The 15,649-nt window shown below is 44.1% G+C and overlaps 1 protein-coding gene across 1 annotated transcript in view; it reads left to right on the top strand.

Moving 5' to 3' along the window:
- DMRT1 (doublesex and mab-3 related transcription factor 1) overlaps positions 1-15,649 on the top strand; it is a 110,183-nt gene that overhangs the window by 32,007 nt on the left and 62,527 nt on the right. The window contains exon 3 of the mRNA XM_058302915.1: positions 10,377-10,660. Within this exon, the coding sequence (XP_058158898.1) occupies positions 10,377-10,660 (284 nt within the window). The remainder of the gene's footprint in view (positions 1-10,376; positions 10,661-15,649) is intronic.

Here is a 15,649-nt window from a genome sequence, read left to right on the forward strand (position 1 = left end):
ATTCCATAAAAAAAGCAGTGAGTGTGGCTTCTATCCCAAACAGTCACACAAGTGCCCTTTTTCAGACAACCATCACTTTGGCATGCCCAGAACTGCTTTGTGGGTCCTTCCCATTCAGTCACTCAGTATTAACCAGACTGTACTCAGGGTAGAGATATAATGAAATTAATTTTTCTCTGCTTCATCAAGGACATCTTAAGTGAAAGTGGTATTTTTAAAAATTTAGTAAGTGGCATTTTAAAAAAATTTTGACATTTTTAGTTTTTACTTTGTGGCAGTGAAGAATACAGTAATTATTAAGTACACTTCAGTGGAACTGCCTTGACTGATGCTAAGGCACTGGCGGGCAATCCCCCACCACCACCCTCGCTTTTGCATCATCAATATCAACACAGTGAAAAAGACATTATTCTAATATTCTTCTAACATTATTGTGAAGAAACTTTAGACCCTGAGGACCCCTGAAAGGGAGCCATGGACGGAAGTCCCCCACCCGCACTTTAATCTGTAAGGGGGTGGCTTCTTGACCTTAAAACAGCAGCCTCTGGTGGATTTCAAGCGACAGTTCTCAACCTGGGTGCACACTGGACTTGTCCTGGGAGCTCTGATGAACCCTGAAGCCTGGGTCTGCTTGCCAGAGTCTCCCTGGTAGAGTGGTCTGGGGTGTGGCCTGGCCATTGGGCCTGTTCCCCTCGCCCCATTCTCCTGCGCAGTCAAGGTTGAGAGCTGCTGGTTTAGCGGTAGATGGCGCTCCTGTGGGGCCCTCCCGTCATTCTCAGCAGTTGGATAAGTTATCATTCGTGATGATCGGGAACATTTTATAAGACACGTCTGACTGAAAATCCCCATATTAAATTGCACTCTTTTTCTTGCCACATCTTGAGGTAAATGAACGCCAGGTGAAACAACATGCTAGGATATAATTTGCTCTTTTAGTCTCTTCACATTCACTTCGGGATCTGCTTCTTCACTTTCAGGTCCCTCTTGGGACGACAGGGCCAAAGACAGACATGTATGACCTAATTTTTAAAAGCAAGTTATAAAAATAGGGTCTAAATCCTAAATTTAAAATTTGCTCATGAACAGACTTGAAAACGATGTCCTTGGTGCTGCTCTTATTTGTTCAGCACCCTTCATGCCTAAAGCAAAATGACTCTGGTAAATTAAGGTAAGTTGTTTGAATATAGTTCAGAGCGCACATTTTCTGAGGGAGACCTAAACATACGTTCACAACTAGTCAAAAGTGTTCCTAGTTTAACATTTTCTCAGTGGAAGAGATATTTATAAGGTTTGAGGGGGACTCGCTGTAAGAGCTGCTTTAGAATAAAGCGTTTGATGTAGGTGAAATGTGTTAATCATCTTTTCTTTGTTCTCTCATCCCCTCCCAAACCTGGGCCTTGCCACTGGCCTGCTGGTGGCACTGCCAACCTGCTCCAGTAGACTGGGCGGTGTTGCCAGAGTCCCAAGCTCTCCCTGATATCTTGCCAGTGATAGGACATTGGCCTAAAGAGAGAGAACCTCCTTCTTGCCATGAGATATGTTTCCATGGCCTTGACCAGGAGACATTTTCTTGTGTAAGATCAGAGAATGGCATACTCTCCAACTCTGACCCTGACTGTGGGGCTAACAGTTTCCCTGAGTGGCCCGCGGGGATTCTCAGGTTTGCGGCAGAGGCTGAGGCAGAGGTGGGGAAAAGAGGAAAGACACAGCGAGCAGGAGCCTGGGAAGGGAGAGGCAGAAACCAGCAGGCAGCATGCATGTAGGTGTGTGGTGGGGGTCTCAGCAGTGCCCTCAAGGACTCCTGTGGTGACCCCCCAGGGGAGCCTGCGCCTGAAGTGCCAACCTTTTCAGGTCCAGGCAAGGTTTTTCCCTGGAGGGGAGCCTCAACTCCCTGCTCCACACCTCAGGACCCGCCTTCTCATCCGCCTGGGCTCCCTTGCTCTGGTCTGCAAGTGGTTCTCCCCACACTCCATAACGCTTTCTCCTGTGCTGTTTCTTTCCTCAACCTGGAATTCCTTTCTTGTTCTTCACACATTTAGAATTCTTTACTTAAATGTCCCTTCTTCTAGGAAACCTTCTCTGACTCAGAGTTCTCCTTTGTGCTCCCGAGCATGGAAATATAAGCCTCTTCGCCACCACAGGAGGCTGAACTCCTGGAGGGCAGGGATGGGCTTTTGTATCCTCTCTGCATTCGCCAGCCCAGGCCCTTAGGGGGCTGCTGCACACAATGACCGTGGCTGTTATTCACTGAGTTTTCCGATGGATGGTCGCGAGGCAGCTCATTTCAAATCTAGGCGGGCTCATCTGGACACTTGGATTTGCCATTTGCTTGGTGTGTTTTTTCCCCCTTTTCCCCGTTTGATTTCTTTGGCTTGGTCGTGCTCAACAGGTCCACTTTCTGTCCTAACAGATCCTATATACGTAGCCTCCAATCCATCTTTTGTTTTTTTTTAAAGATTTATATATTTATTTCTCTCCCTCCGCCCCAGCCCTCCCTACCCCGGTTTTCTGTTCTCTGTGTCTATTTGCTGTGTCTTCTTTGTCCGCTTCTGTTGTTGCCAGCGGCACGGGAATCTGTGTTTCTTTTTGTTGCGTCATCTTGCTGTGTCAGCTCTCCGTGTGTGCGGCACCATTCCTGGGCAGGCTGCACTTTCTTTCGCAGTGGGCGGCTCTCCCCTTCTGTTGTTGTCAGTGGCACAGGAATCTGTGTCTCTTTTTGTTGTGTCAGCTCTCAGTGTGTGCGGCACCATTCCTGGGCAGGCTGCACTTCTTTTGCGCTGGGCAGCTCTCCTTACGGGGCGCATTCCTTGCACATGGGGCTCCCCTACTTGGGGTCACTCCTGGGTGGCAGAGCACTCCTTGCGCGCATCAGCACTGCGCATGGGCCAGCTCCACACGGGTCAGGGAGGCCCGGGGTTTGAACCCGGGACCTCCCATGTGGTAGACGGACGCCTAACCACTGGGCCAAGTCCACTTCCCCAATCCATTTTGCAACAAGCCTGCTCCTGCCTAGAAAAGACAGCTCCAGGTTCCCTTTATTATGAACTGTTTTACCCTAAGAAGAAAAGTAAACTGACAGAATCCTATAGAAGCAAACTACATTTCAAACCAGCAAAAAACTCTCCCTGGGAAAAAGGAGAAATAAATAGACTGTAAACATAGCCCATCCCTTACGAACGAGAATGACATTATTTGAGCTATCCTCAGCAGAATTTATGCTATGGATGTCGGAATTAATCGCTCGCTGCCCTGCGTGTTTTTGCGTTTTCCGGTAGCCTTGGTCAGCCTGTCCTCTGAGTTTGTTTTGGAATCTCCATCTTACTAAAGGGCCCTGGAGGATGGAGAACTACTTCATATTCCTTTGCCTGTCCTCAAGTTTCCAGGGAGATTGCCTTGCACACAGTAGGTTCTTCTTAAAGGTGTATTGAATTTAATAGAATTGTTTTTCCAGCAGGGAAGGTGATGGCTAGTGGAACCTCCCTTGTTTATCATCACGGTTACCATTTAGTGGTGTGGAACAACAGGGAAACTGCTGCTGCGCTTATCAGCCCTCTCCTGGCCAGCTCTAAGAACCAACCCATTCCCAGGGGTGGCGCCCTTTTCTTTTTCAAACTGTTGTGAGTGCTTTGCGGCCCAGCCATCAGACACTGTACAACTTGTCTCACCATGCATCTCCCTCTAGGGTCTCTCCCTTGTAGAGCAAGTGTCTTGAAGCATCACACACTGGGTTACTCAGTTTTTCCTAAACCTTGGGAATGCAGGAACTGATTAATCTGTACACTGGGTGCCCTGCAGAGAAGAACACAAAAGGCAGAGGTGCTAAGTGAATCTTCTTGTTCCAGCGACCAGCCTCCCGGTGCATCCTCCAGATTAGATGAAATGTTGTCATCAAACGACAGCCTTTTTTTATTTTTTATTTTCTTTATAGTCTTTTTATAAGATACTGATTTTCATTACAAAAATAATGGGATAAATGACTTGTGCTTTTTCTGTACTTTTTAGTGCTTAGCAGAACATGCTAGTTGATGACAGATGATTTTCAGATCTTGGAGGTACTGGTGCAAATTTTGCCTCATTGATATCCCTTAAGACTCAGAAGCTAAACAGGGGCAGGGGGTCACAAAGACAGATAAAACTTGGTATACATAAGTCATTTAACACAGGACTATTGTACATACCAAAATAGGGTCCTAATGTGTAAATAGTAAATTTTGTTTTCACTTTTGTCCTTTATTATTTAATATGAGAAACTTTGGCATTTGATTTTGTCACTGAAAAGGGAATATGGCTCTGGGTTTGAACGCAGAGGACTCCCAGTGCAGCAACTCTGGGAATCTGGACACTAGAGAAGGAGGTGAGGAGCCTTCACGTACCTTAAAATGAATTACTGGTTAACGACTATTAATATACCATGGGCCCGAAGACCAGCATATAACACTGCAAGATCGATAAGGGTATTTATCATTAGTGGATATCGATCTCTCAGGAAGGAGTGAATCATATTTCACGCTGCATATGTTAGTGCAAAAACAAGTAGCAGAAGAATAGTGAAGCCCTATCAAAGAACCGGACATGCAGGTGGTAAATAAATGCAAGAGGCTCGATCAGCGTCTCTGCAGATGGGTGTGAAGGAGATGGAAGTGAGCTCTGTCATGGTCTATTATGGTCTGTGGGGTGAATTCTTCTGGTAACTTCCACATGTGCACTTCTCCAGCTCCTGCTGCTTTTCCTGGGTGGTGAATCTAGTCCTGCTGATCTCTCTTGTAGCACAGATAAGGACGATACCAGTAATAACACTTTAAACATCTAATTTCACATTTCTGTCCTGTATCTTGGCAGAGAACTTATGGATTGATGATTCTGTAAGGGACCATTGGTTAAGAAAGGTTCTACACTTTCTTGGAAATAATGCTGTTGCTTTTTTTAAATTAATAATGTTAAGCAACCTTAACATTTTAGTTTTAATCTAGTTAAAGCTAGCAACCTTGCTAATTTTTATTCTAGAAAAATATAGAATGAGATCCAGCAAACTCATTAAGGTGTTTCCTTTTCCTCTGGTCTTTGTACTTTACCCATACTCACCGTGTGGTCTAACAGTTCCTGTCACTGTATACAGTCGGCATAGGAAAGAGCTGTTCAAACAACAAGGGACCTGATAAGTATTGGTGCCGTTGGCTCAGATTTATGGTGCCAATGGTTGACATTTACTGTGATTTTCCTGAGATTCAGAATGGGTTGTGGTTAGGAATAGCCTTTGAAAAGTCATTAATAGTATGTACATGGAAAAACTACTCTTTTTAAAAATTATGTATAGAGAGAGATATTTCAGTTGTGTATGGTTTGTTTATATATTTTGTGGTTTAGGAGTTGGAAATCTTTTCAGGTTTATCATCAATTAATAGTACACTTAGCCTGACTTACTGGCTTTGACAAAATCCCAGTGTTGAGCACAGTGTCTCTGCTTACTCTTGTGGGAATTCTACCACACTCCCCGCTGCAGCAGCGGTTGGGGGCGGGCGTGTTCTGCTTGTATTCTTGCTCTCCCTCAGAGAGGAATGTGATGTTCCCTCCCAGTCTGGAGCAGTGGAACAAGGGCGAGAAAGGGACACTGGTCCCTGGTCCCTGGACAACAGGTATCGACAGCGTAACTTGGTTATTTGAAGAAATTCCAGAATATCAGATGTGCCAGTGATTTCCATGAGGTTCCTTCTTTCCGGTTACTGCTGCCTTGCTTGTGCAAGCTCGTAATGACCTTTTCATGCTGGAGTCTTCAGGAGCCCAGGCTTTTGTCTTGCCTCTTTATTCTCCTAGATTCATCTTTTGTGCTTGAATCAGATTAATTTTTCTAAAATATTTTTCTAAAGCATTGTTTTAGAATGCTCCTCAAGCCTTCTTCGACTCCACTAGCTCCAGGATAAACCAGAACCTTTCAAGGCCTTCAGCAGTTTGACCCCAGCCTTCCTTTCCAGGCTTGTCCTCCATAGTCCCTTGATGTGAACTCTGCTCTCCAGCCAGAGCCGTCTGGTTGTTGACCCTGGAATGTGTCCTGTCCCTTTCCTGCTTCATGCCTCTACTGCAGTCATTCTCCTTTTTGAGCACTTCCCATCATCTCTCTAAACCACCTCCAACCCGCCTATTCTCTCTTCTGAGACCTTTGCTGACACCCTACGTCTGGTGAAACCTACCTATGTTGTCTTGATGGCAATTAGATTATTGCTTTGCCCAGTCTTCCCAAATTGCACATTCTGAAGACGAAATGACATATTTTGAGTATTTCTCTGTTTCTTTGATGACATCTGAAGCAATGCTTTGGACATAGTTCTCATGAGATATTTAATGAATGAATCAAATATAAATATAGAAATACAATTTAAGGTAAAGAATAAGTGAGTTTTGTATTATCTGCTCTTTCAGATTGCCCAGAAAGCCTTATGAGGATTCTTATATCAATAGGTTGACTCCGTGGTTTTGTACCTAATAGAATACCTGGCTAATAGTAGGTACTTAAGAAATATTTGTCAAATGGAATGAACACTTGATAAATGAATTTTTGTAGTAAGAAGAAATGAAGAAAGGCTGCAAGTAGGCTCTGAAAATCAAAACCAGATAGCAGCAACATCACACAGAGCACGCAGCATGGGATCGGAGCTGTGTGATGATTTAGGTAGAAGCCCAGCTTTTCTGTGCAATTGAATTCATTCATATTTTCTTATTTGATAGCTAGTCATCAGGACTATGGCAATATCACGTATACCAGTATCATATATTTTTAGGGTAAGGTGTGGAGTAGTTGCTTTGAATTTTTAGAGGAGAACCATTGTTTTTCAGCTTTTGGAGTACATCACAATCTCCTGACTGCTTGAAAAATACAGATTACAGGGCCCTTCCCCGGAGCTGCTCATTCAGTGAGGGGTGGGGTGGAGCTGAGAAGTTGCATTTCCTCTGAGTTCCCAGGTGATGCTGAGGTTGCTGATTCCGGGACACAGTTTACTAGTCACCTGGCTTAGACACATGTTCTGATGGATTTTCAGCAATTTATTTAGTTTATTTCAGCATTGCTGAATTACCATGCATAATAGCATGCACGTAAAGGCTGGGAGTCATAATGCTGTTTAAAATTGACCAAGAGTTTTAATTTTGAACTTTAAATATGGAGTTTGGTGAGTTTTAAACATAGCACTCTTTTTAAGTGGTTACTTCTGAAGAGTGCTTACAAATTTTAAGGGTGTAAAATATTTAAGGCATCTGATCTTATAGCTCTTAATGTCTTATCATTTAAATGCTGCAGTGAAACATCCTTTCAACAACATATCTCAATTTATTCTTAAAGCTCAATATAATTTGAAAGCGGAAATAAAATGCAGGTTAACTGGGAAAGTGATGGCACTGTTAACTAATTACAGTCAACTGTAGCAAAACAAATAATTGCTTTGACCTGACCTAGCGTTTTACTTAAGGTTTACCCTGTAGTTTATAGAAGCAATTCTCTTGTTAGCTCCAGAGATATTACTGCTATCATTTTGTTGTTTGATAAACTGAGGCATGGAGAAAAGAGCATGACTAATTCAAGAACAGCGCCTGGTCCTGGAGTGCTGTCCCTGTATTTCTTTCATTCTTTGCCTGCTGCTCTATTTCAGTGTCTTTATGAAGACTGTTGCTTTTGAAGGGCAGACCCTATGGGGCACCCCTTTTTTTTCCATTGCAGGGAAAGGGATAAGCATTTAAAATCCCTAGAATCGATGAGTTTGTGTAATGGTTAACCAGAGATGCTTCTCATGGATGGCAGGAATGTCATTCAGTCCTTTTTCTGATTTAAGTGTCTGTATAGTTTATCATTTTTGAGAAGTTTTATACATAGGTTTTTGTAATCAGATAATATACATTTTTTCACGTAGAATTTTCTTTTTGTAATAACATGTGTAATACAAAATTCCCCATTTCAACCGTTTTTAAGTGTATAGTTCAGTTGTATTAGTTACATTCACAGTGGTGTTTTGCCATCACCACCATCCATTTCAAGATGTGATGTTTAAAACAAGGAAAGACTAGATGCTGAAAGCCACCAAGTATGCCACGAAATTGGTGTTTGAAATGAGAGAGGACCAGCGGACAAGTAGAGGAGGAGAGAATGACTTGTACCCTCTTCAGAGTTGGGGGGCTAATGACACTGGAATCCCCCGTCCCATTAACTGGGAGGAGTGGGAGGAGAGAAGAAAGGAAAGAAATAGAATTTACATGGTGGTTCAGCAGTGCATTTATGGGAGCCTAAGGTGGGTGGATCTCGTGTCCTTTCAGAGAAAACACGGGTTCCTATTGCTGACTTTGAGTTGTCCGGTGGTGTAGATGGCTCTCCAGGCAAACCTCTTGAACTTCTGTTCCTCTTCCCTCGCATCCTTCCTCCTCCTCCTCCCACACATCCATCCAGGGGGCACTTTCTGAGCGCCTTCTGCTGGGATTTTCTCTTCATTGTCATCCTTGCCCCTGCCTTGGCACACTCAAGCCTCCCTGTGTTGTAAAAACAAAAGTTGCTTTTGCAGATCTGTTACTTTCTTGAATTTCTGTTTTTTTCTCACATTTATTTTTGATGCCAAGCTACTTGAAAAAACATAATTCACTGATTCCTTTCACAAACATTTCTCCATTATCTCGTGTGTCGGGCTCATGCTGGGCCCCAGGGATTTGAGGTGAAGCCAGGAGCATGGTGCTTTCTTGCTGGACCTCGTTCTGCAGAGAGGAGGATGTTCCCTGCATGCATCTCTTCTGCGTCCTCTTGGCTTGCCCGCTCCTTTGTCTCTTACAGGCTGAATTCTGCTCCTTCTCTCTCCTCAAACCGTAAGATCCTACAGATGACACGCAGTCTGACCTATCCACCGTCCACGGGGCCTTTGGCCTCTGCGACATTGCGTTCATCCTCTCTCCACAGCCTTCGCTCTCTGCTGCCCTCGGAGCATGTTCTTCTATAGCAGCTGCCCTCCCTTCCCCACACGCACCAGCGTCTTCGGTGGTGACTCCTGACGCTCAGCTCACAACCTTCACCTCACTCGTGAGCGTGTTTTGAGTCTCCTCATTCCACTCCTCCACCTGCAGGTCCTTCCGGCTGCTCGATCAATGCTTTAGGCAGAACTGATCAGCGCCCTCTCCTCCACCACACCCAGGTTTCCTGCTCCAACTTTTGTTTTATATTTCTTTGCTGTCTTCTGCATCATTATTCCTGGCATCCCTTCTGTCCTTCCATCCTGTTGAGTTTCATCTCCCAGATATCCCTGGAAGAGGTCCCCTTTTATTTGCAGTCTTCTGTGGCCTCTCGCTGGACTGCTCCAGGGGCTCCCTGGTGGATCTCCTGCTTCCTCTCTCTCTCTTCTTCGCTTCTTCAGGATTGTCATCAGATAGGAATAGATAGGCTGGAGGTAAATCTGGTAATCGTTCCTTCCTCGGGTAAGGTAATTGATGTACCTTGTAATCCAATCATACCTTTTTTCCTAGACTCTAAACTCCCTGAGGGCAGGGACTGTCTTGATACCTTGCAGCCCCTTCAGGCACTGGATCCACACTTGGAACATTATAATGTCCAATGTCCAATGTCAATCTCAATGTCCATGAGATGGATGGGCAACTTAGAAGTTCATTTATTTGTTTATTGGAGTTGGCACACTTTGAAGTCTAGACCAGGGGTCAGCAAACCAAATCAGCTCACCACCTACCCATTTTTGTAATTAAGTTTTATTGGAACACGACCACACTGGGACTGTCACTGTCTGGCTCACAAAGCCTTATTTACTATCTGGCCTTTTGCAAAAAACCCAAACGAAACCAAACCAAAAAAAAAACTTTGCCTACCTCCAGTCTATACTACTGTCCAGACTTCTGAAGGCAACAGTCTCAGCTGTGGAAGGAAGTTAAGGAAACAGTGTTTGTTTAAACTCTTAACCTCTTGCTTTGACTTTCTGACCGCTCTCTGGCTCCCCTAGTTAGGGCACTGGGGTATTTATTTACTTTCTTTAAAGGAAGAACAGTTAATTTGGTTGTAAGAATATTGCAGACAGTCAGTTTAAGTCGACTTGGTCTTGACTCTAGGATGGGAATTTGTGGGTAGAAGTTAGACTGTCAGGTTTTATGTAATTTTTTTTATATTCTCAGTAAAAGTAATCAAGAGTCCTTTGCCATGTCCCCAGTGTTAAGCCAACCTTAGAAACCCTCTTTAATTTTGGCTCTAGGAGAAGCAGCAGTTTTGACACCTGCATGTTCAGGTACCTTGGCTTTGTAGATGTCGAGGAGGAAGGCAGATGCATTGCTAGGATTTAGAGGTAAAGTTTTGTGGATGCCGGTGGTAATAATGCCTTCTTTTCTTTTATCTTACTGCCCCTTCCTCTCCCCAGAGAGCCGTATGGTCATCCAGGATATTCCTGCCGTCACCAGCAGAGGGCACGTGGAGAACACACCTGACCTGGTTTCAGACTCCACCTACTACAGCAGCTTCTACCAGCCGTCTCTGTTCCCTTACTACAACAATCTGTACAACTACCCGCAGTACTCCATGGCCTTGGCTGCGGATTCCTCTTCTGGGGATATGGGAAACCCCCTTGGGGGATCCCCCGTGAAGAACAGCCTTCGGAGCCTCCCAACACCTTATGTGCCTGGTCAGACAGGAAACCAGTGGCAGGTATGTTATCATCCAGAGAGTGAACTGGATTTGTGAAGACCACACACACATACTCTCTCTTCCTCTCTTATACTCTCTGTCTCTCACGCTCTTGCTGTCTTGCTTGCTCACATTTTCTCTCTCACACACACGAACCTCACAACATATGTGTATGCACATAATGAAACCATAAAGAATTTTTCATTCTATTGATAATGCCATTTAACCCCAGGGGTTGGCCACAAAAAATTGTAGAGAAATATGCCTACAGTTGGGTACCCCCTCAATTTACTTTTCTCATTTTCCCATGTCATTTTGCATAAAAACCCAGGTTGACCAGCATCAGAGTCACAAGTAGCATACTGGATGCAGCATCACCTTCTCCATCCTTGTCGCTCACTTTCTTTGAGCAGCTTAGAAAGTGCTGGGTGCAGCCTTCTGGATGGCAGTAATCTCAGGGACGCATTTGCACCCCGGGAAGGAGAAATGTTATAATCTCTGTGTCTGCATGGAAGACATAGAAGAAAAGGAATTAGGTCCCTGTTGTGCTGGGCCAAGGTGGATGCATTTTTAGTTAAAGCATGGAGATCAGGATCAGTTTTCCATACTTGAAATATATGTTTTAAAAATAGTAAACAATCAAGAGCCTTTAATATTTGGAGTAAAGCAAAGCATTTTGCATATCAGAGGAGGAGTATTTAAATAGAATTGTTCTGCTTCCTCTGTTTTAACCATTTCCATCCTACCAGTATATTAGCAAGAGATACCAGGGCACTGATAACCAGAGGCCAGATTACCACATGGTAAGGATGTTGTATGTGGTGAGAGGTTAAACTCAACACCTGCAAGCCCCTTTACACCCATTAGATGTTATGCATCTGAGAGAGCCATTCTCATTTTGGATGCATTTGCCATGCCCAGTCTTTATCAACTGGAATTTGATTCCAAAACAATGCCACGTGCTTACTTGGGAGTTTAGGACAAATCTTTGACCTTCTTAGGCCCACTTTTTAAAATGTGAGTTAAAATTTTCCTTTGAGCAAATCTGTTCCATTTTGCCTCTGCATTTTTCAGATGTGGAGAAGTTAATATTCATCACCCCACTTTCTGGATCTCACTGTTCTCTAGGCTTCTGACTTCTTGGACATATTAAAATTTCAGCTTTTAAAAAAAAACAGAAAAATAACAGCTTTAATCTCTGCCTGTAAATTTTCATACATTTTCTATATATTTCACTTTTAGAATCATGCTTTGTATGGAAGGGAGCTTAAAGCATCTTGGTGTTAGAATCGAGAGGTGATGTAAGTGTAAAAGGAAATGGGGTGCTTGATGGATCTTCAAGCTGGACCCCTTCAGGCTTTCAGAGTGTCAGTCGGATATGATGATTGAGGGCAGTTTTTAGGTTGATTTCTATTAAAGAATCTTCTCCCTGAAAAGAGAAAGAAGTGTATTTTGCTTCTTAAAAAAAAAAAAAAAAAAAAAAAGGCTGCTTAACCTGCGGTTTCCCAAGAATGTTGGGCTATAGATGGAGTGTCTGGTTCTCTGCCTGTCTCCTGGCTCTGAGGAGGAAGTGGGAACCTGCTGGCTTATGTGATAAAGGACAGGAGAGGAAAAGTCAAAGTGCTTTCATAAAAGAGAGAGAAATAGTTCAAGATCAGCTTTACAGCAGAAGTCTGCATTAAGTGACCTTCCCACTTGGTCAGAATCTTTCAGATGGCATCTGACGCCTGACATACTCTACCTCGAAAACCTGGGAACCATTTGGTAGAGATCTTGGATTTCCTCGGAGTTCTACACTCCCGGGGACAGCCCAGCAGGAAATGGGTTCCCATGAGCAGCATCATTGCCTCATCTTGGAGAGCTGATTTTAGCTGCTGTGTGCAAGGAGAGATACCACTGAGGGGAAGTTCTCCCTAGAGAGAAGCTTGATGAAGAGAGTGTCCACTTGCTAGCAGGAGTGGAAGAAATCTTGGTTAAACTCCTTGGTCCTGTTGTGGGGGTGCAGCAGTGCAGATTTGATCCACTAGCACTCCCAGCTAATGGACTTGAGGCAGAGGTCACTGATGTCCCCAAGAGCAGTGGAGATCCAGGAGAGGCCCTGAGGTATCCTATCAGTTTGTTTTGTTTTCCTACAGACCTGGGCTTCAGCCTTCTTCCTTCCTAGCCAGTCACCCTCGGTAATACATTCTCATATGACAAATCATCTTTTGCAGAAATAGATCCTTTTCTCCTACTGTGGTTGATGCCCATTTCTCTTAGTTAATAAAAACACCAATAATAATAACTATCATTTATTGAGCAGTTAATCCACATAACAGGCCTAGGAGGCAGATGGCATTGTCTCCTTTTTACAGGGGATGACTTACCCAAGGTTATACACCACCGAGTGGGAAGAGCCAGGGTTTGAATCCGTGTCTGTCTGGCTCCAGAGTGTATGCCTCAGCACTATTTGATTATTACTGGGTCTGCAACAAACACAGGGCTACGGAAACTGCCTCCCGGGAGCATATGCTGAGACCTCTGAGGTCTGCAATGAACCTTTACTGTAGGATGAACTAAATACCAACACTGAGGCCCTCTGTGTTTCTTTAGAGCTTGGGATTTCTACCCATGTCCTTGAACTTTTCATTGGCTATCTTTGTAGAACTCTTTTCTGATTTTCTTTCTTTCCTTGTGAAGAACAGAAATAAACAGAAACTTCTAGAGCAGTGCTGAAATGTGATTTCTTCAGATGCGAAGGATGGAGCCTCCAGTGCTTTCTTAAAATATGCCCAAAGTCTTGGCCATTCATATTTGAAATATACTGACCTCATTGCTATTTGGAAGTTAGTTTTGGAATCTACATACTACTTTCCTGTGAATATGATTACCCATGAGCCCATGTAGGCTCATCTGCAAAATGAATGTTAAATAAAAGGTGATCCAAGCAATTGAGATGAGGGGTCTTGACCATGTGGCTTCTCAGTCCCTTATGAGTCTGACATTTTATGAATCTGTGAATTAATCTTGTAGCCAAATATAAACACAGGTTTGGCTTACAACCTTTTAGTCATACCCACAAAAATTAGTTATATTGAGAATAAACTCATATTAAAAGTACAAGAGCCAATGTAGATATAATCAGTCAATTGGAAATCAGTCCAGCGATGAATAGAGCTGAAATGGGTCTTTTTTAAAAGCATAGTTTTTTTAATTCCCTCACCCCCTTTGTTGTTCGCACTCGCTGTCTGCTCTCTGTGTCCATTTGCTGTGTGCTCTCTGTGTCTGCTCATCTTCTCTTTACGAGGTACTGGGAACTGAACATGGGAACTCCCATGTGCTCAATCACTTGAGCCACCTCAGTTCCCTGCTTTGTTGTGTCTCTCATTGTCTTTCCTCTTTGTGTCTCCTCGTTGTGTCATCTTGTTTCATCAGCTCACTGCCCCTGCCCATCATGCTAGCTCGCTGTCTTGCTCGTTTTCTCCAGGAGACACCAGGAACTGAACCTGGGCCATGTGGTAGGCTGAAGCTCAATCACTGGAGCCACATCCGCTTCCTTGAAATGGTTCTTAAAGACTTCTGGTCTAACCCCATCCTGCTGCACAGAAAATTGAGTTCCAGAGCCAAAATGACTTGCCTTTTGTGACCCCCCCTTTTGTGACCAAGCCTCCTGTAGAAACCAGATCTCTTGATTTAGGCGAGCAATATGGTGAGATTAAGAAACATGGATTCTGGCACTGCAGGATCCATATTCTAGCTCCTTTGGGGAAGGTGCCATTGAGTGGCACCTGGAGAACACTTGTGGCATCTCCCTCTTTCTGACCCTAGCTCACTCCTAAGGGCTCGAATCTGTGGCATTGCCATCCTCATCCACTTTCTTGACTGTCCATAGCTAAGACCTGATTGATGTCTCTGCTTACTCTTGACCAGCCCAAGTCATTGCTTTACAAGTTATCCTCCTTCCCTCAGTAGGATTGGCTTCTTTCATTATTGGTGTTTTGGGGTAACCGTGTGGATGCTTTTCAGCAAAGAGCTCCTGTCTGATTCCCAAAAAAAATGGACTCTACTGGAGATAAACCTAATTTTTTCAGCTAGACTTAGAGATTAGTAGGGAGCATGTTGAGTTACTCGCCAAAAGAGTTCATTGCCTTTTATTGTAGAGCTGAGACTTCTGCAGGTCTCCCTATAAAATCAAGCAAGCCACAGATAATTATTGAGTGTCTACTATGGGCGAATCCTATAAAGCACAGAGCAGTCTGCCAGCTCAGCATCCCAGAAACCTAAGACTCTCTCATGTTAGTGCCTGTGCTCTGAGAGCTGCTTCCATGGCTTGTGGTCTGTCTGCAGCTGGTGGAGATTTGTGGCCTAATCATAGATTCCTGTCCTGTTGTGAAACAGGAATAACATTTGTGACACTGGAACAAACTCACAACGAATGGCTGGTTCCGCTGACCAGCGGCACAATTTCACCTCTGCATTTAATTGCCTGCAAAAGCTGTTTATGGCCTTGTGCACTCCTCCACGGCAACATTATCTCTTAAATAAACATGTTGTACCAGGCTGACAAGGGAGAGGTGCATATCAAATGTGCAGAAGTAAATATGTGAGGATAGAGGGGAGTACCTAGGATCTGCTTTCCGGCCCTGAGATGGGTGCCCTCTTGATTGCTTTGTGGAAACCTGTGCTGCCAGGTTTGTAGACTTACATTCCAACTGCAGGCAGGGTTTGGGCAAACGGCAGCATAGGGGATCGCATTCCTTCTGGTGGTTATCATGGGATGGCTGCTGCCTATTTACGATGATGCATTTAGCTGGAAGGCATTCATTTATATATTAAATAAACACACGTTGAGAGCCTACTGTGTGATGGGAGGCAAAAATTGTTAAAAAACAGGTCCCGGGGAAATCTGCTGTCACCACATAGAACATGATGAGAAGGGGAGTTGGGGACCTGCCAGGTAACCCTGTGTCTGAATCTGGAGTGCAAGCAGGAGCAAAACCAGATTCTGGCCTGTGGGGCTTGGAGCAGAGA

This window comes from Dasypus novemcinctus, chromosome 8 (genome assembly GCF_030445035.2).
Source record: "Dasypus novemcinctus isolate mDasNov1 chromosome 8, mDasNov1.1.hap2, whole genome shotgun sequence".
Lineage (NCBI taxonomy): Eukaryota > Metazoa > Chordata > Mammalia > Cingulata > Dasypodidae > Dasypus > Dasypus novemcinctus.